The sequence below is a fragment of the Salvelinus fontinalis genome, chromosome 39 (genome assembly GCF_029448725.1).
Source record: "Salvelinus fontinalis isolate EN_2023a chromosome 39, ASM2944872v1, whole genome shotgun sequence".
Classification (NCBI taxonomy): Eukaryota; Metazoa; Chordata; class Actinopteri; order Salmoniformes; family Salmonidae; genus Salvelinus; species Salvelinus fontinalis.
In genome coordinates this window covers 14,540,812-14,558,580 of record NC_074703.1, presented here as the reverse complement: position 1 = coordinate 14,558,580, position 17,769 = coordinate 14,540,812, and the positions used below count along the sequence as shown (strand labels likewise).

The 17,769-nt window shown below is 51.3% G+C and overlaps 1 protein-coding gene across 23 annotated transcripts in view; it reads right to left on the bottom strand.

Moving 5' to 3' along the window:
* The window catches only part of LOC129838266 (liprin-alpha-2-like), a 277,919-nt gene that overhangs the window by 64,059 nt on the left and 196,091 nt on the right, over nucleotides 1-17,769 (bottom strand). For all 23 annotated transcript variants that reach the window (XM_055905110.1, XM_055905111.1, XM_055905094.1 and 20 more), the window contains 3 exons: nucleotides 10,279-10,380; nucleotides 1,724-1,888; nucleotides 852-926 (listed from right to left, as the gene is read on the bottom strand). In XM_055905110.1, the coding sequence (XP_055761085.1) occupies nucleotides 852-926; nucleotides 1,724-1,888; nucleotides 10,279-10,380 (342 nt within the window). The remainder of the gene's footprint in view (nucleotides 1-851; nucleotides 927-1,723; nucleotides 1,889-10,278; nucleotides 10,381-17,769) is intronic.

Sequence of the window (17,769 nt, the reverse complement as noted above, 5' to 3'; positions counted from 1 at the left end):
CCCGGGTTTCATCTCACCTCCTAAGGCCTGTTTGGCTGGTAGAGCAGCATTTTAAAATCTCTCTCTCTCACCCTCCCTCTCCCCCTCTCTCTCCCGCCCTGTCCCCCTTATCCCTTCCTGGCCGTGTCAGTTGTGCTTTGATCAGCCACCCCCGTCCACAGCTCATTACAGACTGGAGACAGTTCTGATGCAGGTAGAGCAGCTGTTTAATCACAGCTCCTTCCATGCACTCTCTCCTCCTGTATCTATATTTCCCCACCCCCTTTAGCATCTCTCTCCCTACCTCTCACTCCCTCACTGCCCATGTCTTCCACCATTATCTTTCTCTCTTCCTCTTTTTGACTACTGTACCTTTCATGCTCCTTCTTTCATCTCATTTCCTCCCTCGTTCAGTGACGCTTACCTCTCTCCCCCCTTTCCTTCCTCTCTCCCACTCTCTCTCTCTCCCCCACTCTCTCCACCTCTCTCCCTCCCTCCCTCTCGCAGTGCAGAGTGGTTAATTTGGCTCCGGTAGAGCGTCAGCCGGAGGGCTCCTCTCAGCTGGAACATGACCATCTGCCCTGGCAGAGACTGGCAGAGAGAGAATGGGGGGCAGAGGCGTTACGCCACCCTGCTAACGCCACGGGCCAGCTCTCATCTGTCAACGCCATACTTCACCCCATCACACTCCATCTTAAGACAGAATGACTAGCTGCTGAATAGGAGTCCTCCTAAGTAGAACTGTCAACATCAAAACTACTTTGAAAGTTGACTAAAACATGAACAAATTCCTGTCTAAGGCTGATGAAATGAATAGAACAGACGTCTCAGTCAGCGCGCCTGTGGAGATGATGCTGTGACACGTTTCTCACCTCCTGGTTGGCTGATGTTAGATCCTCCTCCAATGCAGAGACCCTCTCTAGCGACACCCGCAGTCTCTCCCTCACCTGAGGAAAACAAAACACCCGCCATGAGTGGGTAACTGTACACAACCTCTGGTAGGACCTTACCATGGAGCTCTGCTCAGCAGTTCATGAGCTCTCAGATAAATAGTGTTGGAGACAACAGTGAGATATGCCTATTTATCTCCCTCAAAGGGGGTGAATGTATGACTTACTCTGCCTTCCTCTATGTACCATGTTCAGGTATTTGTCATGCTACTGATGGAGCAATTACTGGTGAGCTCTGTGGTGGTCCATGGCCAGGGCTGTGGCCCGCTAGGATCAAGGCATCTCTCAGGAGGCTCCTAGCCTGGATTACAGGGCAGTCATCCCCCCTCCCTCCCTCCCCTCCTCCAGACAGCCCAGCAACACACAGACAGATCGTCGCAGGGCAAAAAACATCCCGTGAATCAAAAACGGATTTTATTCCCTAGTCCAGCGGCCAGGAGAGATGCGTTATAAATGATAGGGTCTGTTGTGGAGGGTAGAATAGATTACAGTAGCCGGCGTGACATTTGACAAAGGGCTGAGGCCATCAATCAACAGGCCTGATGCAGAGCAGAGGCTGGGGCCAGTGGGAGGGCAGGTGGTTGTGATGGTGACTTATGCCAAAACAAAGAATATTCAATACCAAGATGGCACTACGTTTGCAATGCCTCTCCATCCTGTCATCAGTCAAATATACTGTACAATCAATTGAAGAATCTCTATCCGCGCTTATAATCCATTCTTCCAGTCAGCAAAGAAGAATAGCAACCGTGCATGCAGATTCTATAGATGACATGTCTAATGTATGGTCTTACCTTCTCGTCTAGAGCTTTGTGGTGCTCGAACAGGGACTTGAGCGCTTTGAGGACCTCCACCTCACTGGACACGCCTGAGGGGGACTGGGCCTGCCGCTTGACCACGGTCATACGCAGTGACCGCTCATGCCTGGACACCAGGCACTCCAGATGCTCCAGAAGCAACTATAGAGACAGACATAGGGACAGAAATGAGTGCTATTATAATAATCATCATCATCATCATCATAAAGGCTATCTGCCACATCTGCATGGACATCATCATCGATGCTATTACTGTTATCGTCTGCATCATCAATTATCCTGGCACCAGAGAAGATGTAGTGATATGATTGTAAATGTCAACATGTAGTGGCCTGACTACTGGACTGTAATGCACCAACACAAGGTTACTGCTCTTCGTGTGATTCTCAAAATACATTATTTATATCCACCCTGATTAACCGCAATGAAAAGAAATCAAAGTAACCAACCAGATCTTCTCAACTTGGTCATTTCATTTAATTTTCCAACTTTTGGTCGGAAGAATAAACCTCCAGTGGAATAACACGAGACATACGAGATTATGGCACTCAAATAAAGGCACTCAAAACCAATGAAAAGTCTCTGGACTGCACACAAAATAGACGCTAATGTTGTTACTGTCCTGGGCTGGTCTAGGCGGCGCACCGAACCCATTCTCAGCGGAAAGTGTCCCAAGGACAGGCAGAGTTAGGGGAGTCAACTTCCAGCAGCACAAAGGAATGAGATGAGTCCACTGGGAGTAGGGGGAACAGGAGAGACGAGGAGTAGGGGGAACAGGAGAGACGAGGAGTAGGGGGAACAGGAGAGACGAGGAGTAGGGGGAACAGGAGAGACGAGGAGTAGGGGGCACAGGAGAGACGAGGAGTAGGGGGAACGGGAGAGACGAGGAGTAGGGGGAACAGGAGAGACGAGGAGTAGGGGGAACAGGAGAGACGAGGAGTAGGGGGCACAGGAGAGACGAGGAGTAGGGGGCACAGGAGAGACAAGGAGTAGGGGGAATAGGAGAGACGAGGAGTAGGGGGCACAGGAGAGACGAGGAGTAGGGGCAACAGGAGAGGAGAGGAGTAGGGGGAACAGGAGAGACGAGGAGTAGGGGCAACAGGAGAGGAGAGGAGTAGGGGGAACAGGAGAGACGAGGAGTAGGGGGAACAGGAGAGATGAGGAGTAGGGGGAACAGGAGAGACGAGGAGTAGGGGGAACAGGAGAGACGAGGAGTAGGGGGCACAGGAGAGACGAGGAGTAGGGGGCACAGGAGAGACAAGGAGTAGGGGGAATAGGAGAGACGAGGAGTAGGGGGCACAGGAGAGACGAGGAGTAGGGGGCACAGGAGAGACGAGGAGTAGGGGGAACAGGAGAGACGAGGAGTAGGGGGTACAGGAGAGATGAGGAGTAGGGGGAACAGGAGAGACGAGGAGTAGGGGGAACAGGAGAGACGTGGCGTAGGGGGCACAGGAGAGACGAGGAGTAGGGGGAACAGGAGAGACGAGGAGTAGGGGGCACAGGAGAGACGAGGAGTAGGGGGAACAGGAGAGACGAGGAGTAGGGGGAACAGGAGAGACGAGGAGTAGGGGGAACAGGAGAGACGAGGAGTAGGGGGAACAGGAGAGACGAGGAGTAGGGGGAACAGGAGAGACGAGGAGTAGGGGGAACAGGAGAGACGAGGAGTAGGGGGAACAGGAGAGACGAGGAGTAGGGGGCACAGGAGAGACGAGGAGTAGGGGGCACAGGAGAGACGAGGAGTAGGGGGAACAGGAGAGATGAGGAGTAGGGGGCACAGGAGAGACGAGGAGTAGGGGGAACAGGAGAAACGAGGAGTAGGGGCAACAGGAGAGGAGAGGATTAGGGGGAACAGGAGAGACGAGGAGTAGGGGGAACAGGAGAGACGAGGAGTAGGGGGATCAGGAGAGACGAGGAGTAGGGGGAACAGGAGAGACGAGGAGTAGGGGGAACAGGAGAGACGAGGAGTAGGGGGCACAGGAGAGACGAGGAGTAGGGGGAACAGGAGAGACGAGGAGTAGGGGGAACAGGAGAGACGAGGAGTAGGGGGAACAGGAGAGACGAGGAGTAGGGGGCACAGGAGAGACGAGGAGTAGGGGGAACAGGAGAGACGAGGAGTAGGAGGAACAGGAGAGACGAGGAGTAGGGGGAACAGGAGAGGAGAGGAGTAGGGGGAACAGGAGAGACGAGGAGTAGGGGGAACAGGAGAGACGAGGAGTAGCGGGAACAGGAGAGACGAGGAGTAGGGGCAACAGGAGAGGAGATGAGTAGGGGGAACAGGAGAGATGAGGAGTAGGGGGAACAGGAGAGACGAGTAGTAGGGGGCACAGGAGAGACGAGGAGTAGGGGGAACAGGAGAGACGAGGAGTAGGGGGCACAGGAGAGACGAGGAGTAGGGGGAACAGGAGAGACGAGGAGTAGGGGGCACAGGAGAGACGAGGAGTAGGGGGAACAGGAGAGACGAGGAGTAGGGGGCACAGGAGAGACGAGGAGTAGGGGGAACAGGAGAGACGAGGAGTAGGGGGAACAGGAGAGACGAGGAGTAGGGGGAACAGGAGAGACGAGGAGTAGGGGGAACAGGAGAGACGAGGAGTAGGGGGCACAGGAGAGACGAGGAGTAGGGGGCACAGGAGAGACGAGGAGTAGGGGGCACAGGAGAGACGAGGAGTAGGGGGAACAGGAGAGACGAGGAGTAGGGGGCACAGGAGAGGAGAGGAGTAGGGGGAACAGGAGAGACGAGGAGTAGGGGGAACAGGAGAGACGAGGAGTAGGGGGCACAGGAGAGACGAGGAGTAGGGGGAACAGGAGAGACGAGGAGTAGGGGGAACAGGAGAGACGTGGAGTAGGGGCAACAGGAGAGGAGAGGATTAGGGGGAACAGGAGAGACGAGGAGTAGGGGCAACAGGAGAGGAGAGGAGTAGGGGGAACAGGAGAGACGAGGAGTAGGGGGAACAGGAGAGACGAGGAGTAGGGGGAACAGGAGAGACGAGGAGTAGGGGGAACAGGAGAGACGAGGAGTAGGGGGAACAGGAGAGACGAGGAGTAGGGGGAACAGGAGAGACGAGGAGTAGGGGGCACAGGAGAGACGAGGAGTAGGGGGAACAGGAGAGACGAGGAGTAGGGGGAACAGGAGAGACGAGGAGTAAGGGGAACAGGAGAGACGAGGAGTAAGGGGCACAGGAGAGACGAGGAGTAGGGGCAACAGGAGAGGAGATGAGTAGGGGGAACAGGAGAGATGAGGAGTAGGGGGAACAGGAGAGACGAGGAGTAGGGGGCACAGGAGAGACGAGGAGTAGGGGGAACAGGAGAGACGAGGAGTAGGGGGAACAGGAGAGACGAGGAGTAGGGGGCACAGGAGAGACGAGGAGTAGGGGGAACAGGAGAGACGAGGAGTAGGGGGAACAGGAGAGACGAGGATTAGGAGGAACAGGAGAGACGAGGAGTAGGGGGCACAGGAGAGGAGAGCAGTAGGGGGAACAGGAGAGACGAGGAGTAGGGGGAACAGGAGAGACGAGGAGTAGGGGGCACAGGAGAGACGAGGAGTAAGGGGAACAGGAGAGACGAGGAGTAAGGGGCACAGGAGAGACGAGGAGTAGGGGCAACAGGAGAGGAGATGAGTAGGGGGAACAGGAGAGACGAGGAGTAGGGGGAACAGGAGAGACGAGGATTAGGAGGAACAGGAGAGACGAGGAGTAGGGGGCACAGGAGAGGAGAGCAGTAGGGGGAACAGGAGAGACGAGGAGTAGGGGGCACAGGAGAGACGAGGAGTAGGGGGAACAGGAGAGACGAGGAGTAGGGGGAACAGGAGAGACGAGGATTAGGAGGAACAGGAGAGACGAGGAGTAGGGGGCACAGGAGAGGAGAGCAGTAGGGGGAACAGGAGAGACGAGGAGTAGGGGGAACAGGAGAGACGAGGAGTAGGGGGAACAGGAGAGACGAGGAGTAGGGGGCACAGGAGAGACGAGGAGTAGGGGGAACAGGAGAGACGAGGAGTAGGGGGAACAGGAGAGACGAGGAGTAAGGGGAACAGGAGAGACGAGGAGTAAGGGGCACAGGAGAGACGAGGAGTAGGGGCAACAGGAGAGGAGATGAGTAGGGGGAACAGGAGAGATGAGGAGTAGGGGGAACAGGAGAGACGAGGAGTAGGGGGCACAGGAGAGACGAGGAGTAGGGGGAACAGGAGAGACGAGGAGTAGGGGGAACAGGAGAGACGAGGATTAGGAGGAACAGGAGAGACGAGGAGTAGGGGGCACAGGAGAGGAGAGCAGTAGGGGGAACAGGAGAGACGAGGAGTAGGGGGCACAGGAGAGACGAGGAGTAGGGGGAACAGGAGAGACGAGGAGTAGGGGGAACAGGAGAGACGAGGATTAGGAGGAACAGGAGAGACGAGGAGTAGGGGGCACAGGAGAGGAGAGCAGTAGGGGGAACAGGAGAGACGAGGAGTAGGGGGCACAGGAGAGACGAGGAGTAGGGGGAACAGGAGAGACGAGGAGTAGGGGGAACAGGAGAGACGAGAAGTAGGGGGAACAGGAGAGACGAGGAGTAGGAGGAACAGGAGAGACGAGGAGTAGGGGGAACTGGAGAGATGAGGAGTAGGGGGAACAGGAGAGACGAGGAGTAGGGGGCACAGGAGAGACAAGGAGTAGGGGGCACAGGAGAGACGAGGAGTAGGGGGAACAGGAGAGACGAGGAGTAGGGGGCACAGGAGAGACAAGGAGTAGGGGGAACAGGAGAGACGAGGAGTAGGGGGAACAGGAGAGACGAGGAGTAGGGGGCACAGGAGAGACGAGGAGTAGGGGGAACAGGAGAGACGAGGAGTAGGGGGAACAGGAGAGACGAGGAGTAGGGGGAACAGGAGAGACGAGGAGTAGGGGGAACAGGAGAGACGAGGAGTAGGGGGAACAGGAGAGACGAGGAGTAGGGGGAACAGGAGAGACGAGGAGTAGGGGGAACAGGAGAGACGGGGAGTAGGGGGAACAGGAGAGACGAGGAGTAGGGGGAACAGGAGAGACGAGGAGTAGGGGGCACAGGAGAGACGAGGAGTAGGGGGAACAGGAGAGACGAGGAGTAGGGGGAACAGGAGAGACGAGGAGTAGGGGGAACAGGAGAGACGAGGAGTAGGGGGAACAGGAGAGACGAGGAGTAGGGGGAACAGGAGAGACGAGGAGTAGGGGGAACAGGAGAGACGAGGAGTAGGGGGAACAGGAGAGACGGGGAGTAGGGGGAACAGGAGAGACGAGGAGTAGGGGGCACAGGACAGACGAGGAGTAGGGGGAACAGGAGAGACGAGGAGTAGAGAGGCCATAAAGATGAACAACGTCCTCTGATCTCTGTCACGCAGGTACAGCGGAGGGATGGGGGCCTGAGGGAAGTCTGGGTGTGCTAGTCTGACTAGCTAGGCTTTGGGGATCTAGATATGGCCCATAACCTGGTCATGTGAAGGCCTAGTGTTTTGGGGGGGATGCAAATGCCTCACAGACAAGCAACTAATCGAGCAAGCTAATTGCTAATGATGATGCTATCTGCCCTGGTAGGAATACACCAAGCTCCGCTGAGATAGTGATCTGAGGAGAGGTTCATGTATTGAATTCAGCTTTGTTGTCTGGCCATTCTGAGAAACTTATACCGTTTTCTTCATCTCCACATCCAAATGCCTTGTTTCTAACCCTGACTGTGCTTCTCTAGGGCAAACAACCCCTTCTCGGCGTCGCCATGCGCTGTGGCAGGTTAATAACATAACGGTGTAGTTCACCAATGGTTTGGAGAGTTCTCCTACTGGCGTCGCCACAGTATTTAACCAAGGAAGCAATTTACTTCTAAACCCATCTTTAAGCAGGGTTCTGGTGTTGTGAGTCCGTCCAAGCATTCGGCTTAAACCACAGACTGTAATCCCTTAGTCATCCAGGCATTAAGAACCATTACACATACAGACATCAACCACATTTTCAAAGTAAACACATATTCACTCAACCTGGTAGAACTTCACTAGGAATTCAGTGTTGCACTACACTACCCAGCAGGCACTGCAGAGGCTATGTTTTGTGGGGCCCAAATGGTACAAACATACTGTAGGCTCTGTTTCAAAATTCACACTAGCATACCATTTAAAATGCATGCGGAATACATTGCTCCAATCTAAATGATGTGCTAGAAACAACATTGGACCAGAGCCGTTGTGTCTGTGGCTCTCTTAATAAGTTGGGGAAAGGGAAGGTGCTGACAGAGTGGTGTGGACTAGTTCTGGAGGGCTTCGAGGGGGCTGTCCGTCCTTCCATTTCTCCGTCCCTCCTTGAGCGTCTGAAGGACTACCAGCAGACTGAACCCCCCCCCCCCCCCGCCTTCCCTCCCCACATACAAACCCCTGCCGTTTAATCAATCCGAGTCTGAACGTTGGCCCCAGCTCTACCTCAGCCATCGCCCCGCCAGAATAATAACAGGCAACCTACACCTACACACTCCCTCTCCTCCTCTTTCTCCTCCGCCTCTCTCTATAACCTACACACACACACTCTCCTCCTCCTCCTCTCTCTATAACCTACACACACACACTCTCCTCCTCCTCCTCTCTCTATAACCTACACACTCCCTCTCCTCCTCTTTCTCCTCCTCCTCTCTCTATAACCTACACACACACTCTCCTCCTCCTCCTCTCTCTATAACCTACACACTCCCTCTCCTCCTCTTTCTCCTCCTCCTCTCTCTATAACCTACACACACTCTCCTCCTCCTCCTCTCTCTATAACCTACACACACCCTCTCCTCCTCCTCTCTCTATAACCTACACACACCATCTCCTCCTCCTCCTCTCTCTATAACCTACACACACACCCTCTCCTCCTCCTCTCTCTATAACCTACACACACCATCTCCTCCTCCTCCTCTCTCTATAACCTACACACACACCCTCTCCTCCTCCTCTCTCTATAACCTACACACACACCCTCTCCTCCTCCTCTCTCTATAACCTACACACCCTCTCCTCCTCCTCTCTCTACGGTTCATCATTTCTCTCTTATCATGCTTCTACACTGCATGGCTTATCCAGTTTACAGTGTTTAGGGGTACCTAGAGGTACACCATCCTCTATTCTGTTGTCAGCCCTCCAACACACTGATTGCATGCACCTGGCTTCAAATATTTAATTATGAACTTAAAACCTTTACGACAAAAAAAGCTGATATATTAAAAGTCTGCCTCATAATCGCTCTGCAGAGGATTCAAGGTGATAATGAAGAGAGAGAGAGACTAAATTCCATCTCTCTCTGTCTCTTTCCCTCCCTCTCTCTCTCTCTCTCTCTCTCTCTCTCTCTCTCTCTCTCTCTCTCTCTCTCTGTCTCTCTGTCTGTCTCTCTCTCTCTCTCTCTCTCTCTCTCTCTCTCTCTCTGGCGAGGTGGCAGAGCAGTGACAGGGCTACTAAAATGGTAGTGCTAAAATCCTCTCAGGCAGACTGGTGGTTTGTAGTCAGTCAGTGTGACTATGTGAGTCTCCCATTATACAGACTGGTGGTTTGTAGTCAGTCAGTGTGACTATGTGAGTCTCCCATTATACAGACTGGTGGTTTGTAGTCAGTCAGTCAGTGTGACTATGTGAGTCTCCCATTATACAGACTGGTGGTTTGCAGTCAGTCAGTGTGACTATGTGAGTCTCCCATTATACAGACTGGTGGTTTGCAGTCAGTCAGTGTGACTATGTGAGTCTCCCGTTATACAGACTGGTGGTTTGCAGTCAGTCAGTCAGTGTGACTATGTGAGTCTCCCATTATACAGACTGGTGGTTTGTAGTCAGTCAGTGTGTCTATGTGAGTCTCCCATTATACAGACTGGTGGTTTGTAGTCAGTCAGTGTGTCTATGTGAGTCTCCCATTATACAGACTGGTGGTTTGCAGTCAGTCAGTGTGACTATGTGAGTCTCCCATTAAACAGACTGGTGGTTTGTAGTCAGTCAGTGTGACTATGTGAGTCTCCCATTATACAGACTGGTGGTTTGTAGTCAGTCAGTGTGACTATGTGAGTCTCCCATTATACAGACTGGTGGTTTGTAGTCAGTCAGTGTGACTATGTGAGTCTCCCATTATACAGACTGGTGGTTTGTAGTCAGTCAGTGTGACTATGTGAGTCTCCCATTATACAGACTGGTGGTTTGTAGTCAGTCAGTGTGACTATGTGAGTCTCCCATTAAACAGACTGGTGGTTTGTAGTCAGTCAGTGTGACTATGTGAGTCTCCCATTATACAGCCTGGTGGGAAAAGAGCAGCCTTATCTGTCAATAGCAGAGTTTGGTTACTCTGCTTAATGAAAGGGTATTATTGGAAATGGAATTCAGAGTTAGCTCTAATGTATATGGGGTCCAAATCTGTCCCCAGGGGAAATGCAGGCGCCCGGTTCCATGGACATATGTTACAGATGACCAGTCAACCGCGTCAACAGATGAAAACAATGTTGATCTCCATAGACTCTGAGCCGTTCTGGTTCAGGTCAATGTATGAGGTTAGAATTGGGCAGAAACAAACGTTTGTGTGTCTCCTCTCCACGTACCCTGGTGTTGTTCCTCTCGGCCTTGAGCTCAGAGATCTCCTCCTCCTTCTCCAGAAGGTTCTCTCTGCACACGTTCAGCTCCTTGGTCAGGGCTGCAAACTCCTGTACAGCAACAGCACAGAACACAGAGGTCAGCATCACAGCACCATCCAGAACACACAATACATCTTCAACACCACAACCCAGAAAACAGTTCGCACAAAGACATCCATGTCATTGGCATCCACACCGCACAACATCGTTAGGAAATATGAGACCGTCATTAAACAAGCCCCTCCCCAACTCCACCCCATCACTCACATGTCATACTCAATGGACTAGCCCACAGATCACAGACATAGTTCAACAACTCTGTTAATCGTGCCCAATCCAAAGGGAAAAGAGCCTTCTGCAATGATCCCTTTATGTTATTGATGGTGTTCTGGTTCCCTGATGTTTCTTTTCCCCATTGGGTTTCACTGTAGGCTAAATTAGACAAACTGACTCCCTGATCTTACTGTGGATATCCCAGACTTTGACGATGTCTTTCCAGACGACTACCACCACCACCACCAACAACAACAACAACAGTGGTGGGCACCGGGCCAGCCATAGTGGACTTAAGCATGACTACTGTACTGTACTGTCAGCACAAAGCAAAAAGAAGTGTGGTGGCAGAACCACTGCACAGGCTAGCATTACAAACCAAGCATGGAAGGCAGTCACTGTCCACTGGTCAGTGTAACAGCCTATGAAATAAGATGGGAGTCCGTATTTCAGTCGATCAATAAAGAGAACAATAATGCTCCTGTACAGATAAATTGGCCACAAACTAACTTCTGTAAGTATTCCTTAATGAGATGCTGTCATATAACCACAACAATAACACAGCAGGTATCCAGACAACTGAAGCAGGAGTGTCTGAACTCTAACCTTACGGAGTCAGAATAGATGTGTGTGTTATCTGATAGCTTTAGCTCTGCATGCTGGCTCTCTCTACTAACTGCCTGTGCCCGTCCATCCGTCTCTCAGCAGATGGATAATTGATGGCTGGATTTAAATGCCACAGAACCAACGGGCCAATTACCGCTGCAGGACCAAGCTCCACAGGTCCCCCATATGACCCGTCATTATCCCAAAAACCCTCTCTCTGGCCGGGGAGACTGCGGGGGAAGTGTGGGCTGCTCTAACCATTTTCTGTGCTACTTTGTTACTCACTCACCCTAAGTGATGTCTAGACTCTACTGTATTCTCTGGTGTTGGTACATTTAGGTAAACAACCTTGACAGAATGACTGACATCGACATGACGTAAACCTTCAGCCTGTCATAAATTAACACATTGGGAGCTGACAGGTCTTTAAGATGGGCACAGTGGCCAGGTAGAGGAGATAAAACATGCAAACGAGTGTCTGCTGTGTGCCTTTTGAGTGGCAGGAGGGGTGGAAGTTTTGATTTGATTCCAAGGTGAGTTGAGAAGTCAATAACAAGTGGACGATCAACAAACATGAGGCTGGGCTCAGAGGCCGGTGATGAAGAAGTGGAAGGCGTGTGTGTGTGTGTGTGTGTGTGTGTGTGTGTGTGTGTGTGTGTGTGTGTGTGTGTGTGTGTGTGTGTGTGTGTGTGTGTGTGTGTGTGTGTGTGTGTGTGTGTGTGTGTGTGTGTGTGTGTGTGTGTGTGTGTGTGTGTGTGTGTGTGTGTGTGTGTGTGTGTGAGTGTGCGTGTGCGTGTGTATGTGCCTTTGTGCCTGTGTGCCTGTGTGTTTAGAGATGGGGGAATTGGGAGCATGTAACTTGCCCTTCAATGACAATGAGACCACATTAAGATGCATAGATTTTTCTTACTCCTGTGCTGCACTGGCCCTCTAATTATTGCTGGGTATTGTATCGGACTCTATAAAGTCCTTCAGATATGAAATTGCATGTTGGCATATTGGTATTTTCCTAAATCTATTTCTTGATATAACTGCACATTCTTTAGTTACGTTGTTTCTCCAAGTTGTCCTTCAGGGTCAATGAAACAGACAGGCTGTCACGTTCCTGACCTATTTATGTTAGTTTTTGTGTGTTAGTTGGTCAGGACGTGAGGTTGGGTGGGCATTCTATGTTATCTGTTTCTATGTTGGTTTTGGTTTGCCTGGTATGGCTCTTGATTAGAGGCAGGTGGTTTGCGTTTGCCTCTAATTAAGAGTCATATTTAGGTAGGGCATTCTCACTGTTTGTTGGTGGGTGATTGTCTCCTGTGTCCGTATGTCTGTTCGTACCACATGGGACTGTAGCGTTTGTTTGTTTCGTTTCGTTTCGATGTCGTCTGTTTTCCTGTACGTAAGTTTATGTTTAATTATGTAAGTTTATGTTCAGGTTGCGTCAACGTCGTTTTGTTATTTTGTAGTTTTGCAAGTGTTTGTTTCGTTTCGTGTTGCCATCTTTATCGTTGTTATAATAAAGATGGCTTATTTCCCACAAGCTGCGTTTTGGTCTGAGGATCCCTCTCTCCTCACCTCGTCCGAGGATGAGGAGAGCAACACTCGTTACAGAATCACCCACCAAGCTAAGACCAAGCGGCAAGGGAAAACTAAACGGAGTAAGGGACAGGAGAGAAAGGATTTCTGGACATGGGAGCAAATAATGAATGGAGAAGGTCCCTGGGCTAAGGCAGGAGAAAATCGCCGTCCCAAAGCTGAGCTGGAGGCACGGAGGAGAGCAGAGGCTACCGGGGAGAGGAACCGGAGCTATGAGGGAACGCGTCTGGCACGGAAGCCAAAAAAGCCCGTAAGTAATTCCCAAAAATTTCTTGGGGGGGGGCTAGGAGATAGTGGGCCAAGGGCAGGTAGGAGACCTGCGCCCACTTCCCAGGCTTACCGTGGAGAGCGGGAGTACGGGCAGGCGCCGTGTTACGCAGTAGAGCGCACGGTGTCTCCTGTACGAGTGCATAGTCCAGTGCGGGTTATTCCACCTCCCCGCACTGGTAGGGCTAGATTGAGTATTGAGCCAGGTGTCATGAGGCCGGCTCAACGCGTCTGGTCTCCAGTGCGTCTCCTCAGGCCGGCATACATGGCACCTGCCTTACGCATGGTTTCCCCGGTTCGCCTACATAGCCCGGTGCGGGTTATTCCACCTCCCCGCACTGGTCGGGCAACCGGGAGTATTCAACCAGGTAAGGTTGGGCAAGCTCAATGCTCAAGAGTGCCAGTACGCCTCCACGGTCCGGTATTTCCGGCACCACCTCCCCGCCCCAGCCTAGTACCTACAGTGTATACACTACGCACTAGGCTACCAGTGCGTATCCTGAGCCCTGTTCCTCCTCCACGCACTCTCCCTGTAGTGCGTGTATCTAGCCCGGTGCCTCCAGTTCCGGCCCCACGCACTAAGCTACCAGTGCGTCTCCAGAGCCCTGTACACACTGTATATTCTCCCCCTACTAATCCTGATGTGCTTGTCCTCAGCCCGGCGTCACCAGTGCCGGTACCACGCATCAGGGATAGAGTAGGCTTTGAGAATACAGTGTGCCCTGTCCCTGCTCCCCGCACTAGTAGGAAGGTGCTTGTCATTAGCACGGTGCCTCCAGTTCTGGCACCACGCACCAGGTCTACAGTGCGCCATATCCGGCCAGAGCCATCCGTCTCCCCAGCGCCATCTGAGCCATCCGTCTCCCCAGCGCCATCTGAGCCATCCGTCTCCCCAGCGCCATCTGAGCCATCTGTCTCCCCAGCGCCATCTGAGCCATCCGTCTCCCCAGCGCCGTCTGAGCCATCCGTCTGCCAGGAGCCTGCAAAGCCGCCCGTCTGCCATGAGCCTGCAAAGCCGCCCGTCTGCCATGAGCCTACAGAGCCGTCTGCCATGAGCCTACAGAGCCATCAGCCAGACAGGAGCCGCTAGAGCCGTCAGCCAGACAGGATCTGCCAGAGCCGCCAACCAGACAGGATCTGCCAGAGCCGCCAACCAGACAGGATCTGCCAGAGCCGCCAACCAGACAGGATCTGCCAGAGCCGCCAACCAGACAGGATCTGCCAGAGCCGCCAACCAGACAGGATCTGCCAGAGCCGCCAGCGAGCCATGAGCAGCCAGAGCCGTCAGAGCGCCATGAGCAGCCAGAGCCGTCAGAGCGCCATGAGCAGCCAGAGCCGTCAGAGCGCCATGAGCGTCGAGAGCCGTCAGCCTGCCATGAGCGTCGAGAGCCGTCAGCCTGCCATGAGCGTCGAGAGCCGTCAGCCTGCCATGAGCGTCGAGAGCCGTCAGCCTGCCATGAGCGTCGAGAGCCGTCAGCCTGCCATGAGCGTCGAGAGCCGTCAGCCAGCCATGAGCATCGAGATTCGTCAGTCAGCCATGAGCTGTCCTTCAGCCTGAAAAGGCTGGATACCCAGAACTGCCCATCAGTCCAGAGCTGTCTCTCTGTCCGGAGCTGCCTTTCAGTCCGGAGTTGCCCCTCTATCCTAATCTCCCTCTCTATCTTCATCTATCTCTATATTCTTATCTATCCCTCTTTCTTGATTTATCTCTCTGTCCCGGTGTTGTCCCTATTAGATATGTTGTTAAGGGAATTTTGTGGGGGTCAAAAGAGGGTGGACATTCTTGGAGGGAGGAAGTTAGGATGGATTATGGTGGGGTGGGAACCGCGCCCCGAGCCTGAACCACCACCGTGGTTAGATGCCCACCCAGACCCTCCCCTAGACTTTGTGCTGGTGCGTCCGGAGTTCGCACCTTGTGGGGGGGGTACTGTCACGTTCCTGACCTATTTATGTTAGTTTTTGTGTGTTAGTTGGTCAGGACGTGAGGTTGGGTGGGCATTCTATGTTATCTGTTTCTATGTTGGTTTTGGTTTGCCTGGTATGGCTCTTGATTAGAGGCAGGTGGTTTGCGTTTGCCTCTAATTAAGAGTCATATTTAGGTAGGGCATTCTCACTGTTTGTTGGTGGGTGATTGTCTCCTGTGTCCGTATGTCTGTTCGTACCACATGGGACTGTAGCGTTTGTTTGTTTCGTTTCGTTTCGATGTCGTCTGTTTTCCTGTACGTAAGTTTATGTTTAATTATGTAAGTTTATGTTCAGGTTGCGTCAACGTCGTTTTCTTATTTTGTAGTTTGGAAAGTGTTTTGTTTCGTTTCGTGTGCCATCGTAATTTATAATAAAGATGGCTTATTTCCCTGAGCCTGCGTTTTGGTCTGAAGATCCTTCTCTCCTCACCTCTTCCGAGGATGAGGAGAGCGTCACCCGTTACACAGGCTCAAGGGCCAGAAAAAACACCACATGACCATATCCCTCTGCTCCATCTCAATATACAAAATCCTTCAAGTACCGGACATTTTAGAGTTCTGAGCTTAACTTCAAAGTTATGTCAACAAAGTACAGCCATTGTCAGAGAAACATGTATTTTTGACTAAATGCTACCATGTTTCCCCTAGTGCAACAAATCACTGAGAGAGCAGAGAGAGGTAGCAGTTTCATGTTTATGTGTCCACCCGCCTTGACGAACACACACTGACTTCTGCTCGGGTGGCCGAACAGAACCGCGGCAGGTGGAGAAAAGGTACAAGTTCTGACACACACACACACACACACACACACACACACACACACACTCTCTCTCACTCCAGTTCTAACTGGCTGAGCTGTTAAACCAGCTATCTCACCCAAATCCTTCCTTCAAAATGAAGAGGGAAATGATCAGGTCCACAGGGTGCTGACATGTTTTTATTAAACACTGCCTCTCCCTAAAGGCCAACACTGCCAGCCCAGAGAAGGATTGCCATTGGAAGCACTAAAGAAAAGCACCTTTAAAAAAGAGCAGACTTCAAAAACATCCAATAAATTGCCCGTCCACACAAACTCCATAGCTGTACAGCAATATGGACCGGTATGTTAGCTACACTATCCTTACGAACCGCAAAGCATTACAGCAATATGGACCGGTATGTTAGCTACACTATCCTTACGAACCGCATAGCATTACAGCAATATGTACCGGTTTGTTAGCTACACTATCCATACGAACCGCATAGCATTACAGCAATATGGACCAGTATGTTAGCTACACTATCCATACGAACCGTATAGCATTACAGCAATATGGACCAGTATGTTAGCTACACTATCTATACGAACCGTATAGCATTACAGCAATATGTACCGGTATGTTAGCTACACTATCCATACGAACCGCATAGCATTACAGCAATATGGACCAGTATGTTAGCTACACTATCCATACGAACCGTATAGCATTACAGCAATATGGACCAGTATGTTAGCTACACTATCCATACGAACCGTATAGCATTACAGCAATATGGACCAGTATGTTAGCTACACTATCCATACGAACCGTATAGCATTACAGCAATATGGACCAGTATGTTAGCTACACTATCTATACGAACCGTATAGCATTACAGCAATATGTACCGGTATGTTAGCTACACTATCCTCACGAACCGCATAGCATTACATCAATATGTACCGGTATGTTAGCTACACTATCCATACGAACCGCATACCATTACAGCAATATGTACCGGTATGTTAGCTACACTATCCTTACGAACCGCATACCATTATAGCAATACGTACCGGTATGTTAGCTACACTATCCATACGAACCGGATAGCATTACAGCAATATGTACCGGTATGTTAGATACACTCCCCATATGAACCGGATAGCATTACATCAATATGTACCGGTATGTTAGCTACACTATCCTTACGAACTGAATAGCATTACAGCAGTATGTACCGGTATGTTAGCTACACTATCCTTGCGAACCATATAGCATTACAGCAGTATGTACCGGTATGTTAGCTACACTATCCTTGCGAACCGTATAGCATTACAGCAGTATGCACCGGTATGTTAGCTACACTATCCTTACGAACCACATAGCATTACAGCAATATGTATTGGTATGTTAGCTACACTATCCTTACGAACCGAATAGCATTACAGCAGTATGTACCGGTATGTTAGCTACACTATCCTTGCGAACCGTATAGCATTACAGCAGTATGTACCGGTATGTTAGCTACACTATCCTCACGAACCCTATAGCATTACAGCAATATGTACCGGTATGTTAGCTACACTATCCTCACGAACCCTATAGCATTACAGCAATATGTACCGGTATGTTAGCTACACTATCCATACGAACCGTATAGCATTACAGCAATATGTACCGGTATGTTAGCTAGACTATCTATACGAACCACATACCATTACAGCAGTATATACCGGTATGTTAGCTACACTATCCTCACGAACCCTATAGCATTACAGCAATATGTACCGGTATGTTAGCTAGACTATCTATACGAACCACATACCATTACAGCAGTATATACCGGTATGTTAGCTACACTATCCTCACGAACCCTATAGCATTACAGCAATATGTACCGGTATGTTAGCTACACTATCCTCACGAACCCTATAGCATTACAGCAATATGTACCGGTATGTTAGCTACACTATCCATACGAACCGTATAGCATTACAGCAATATGTACCGGTATGTTAGCT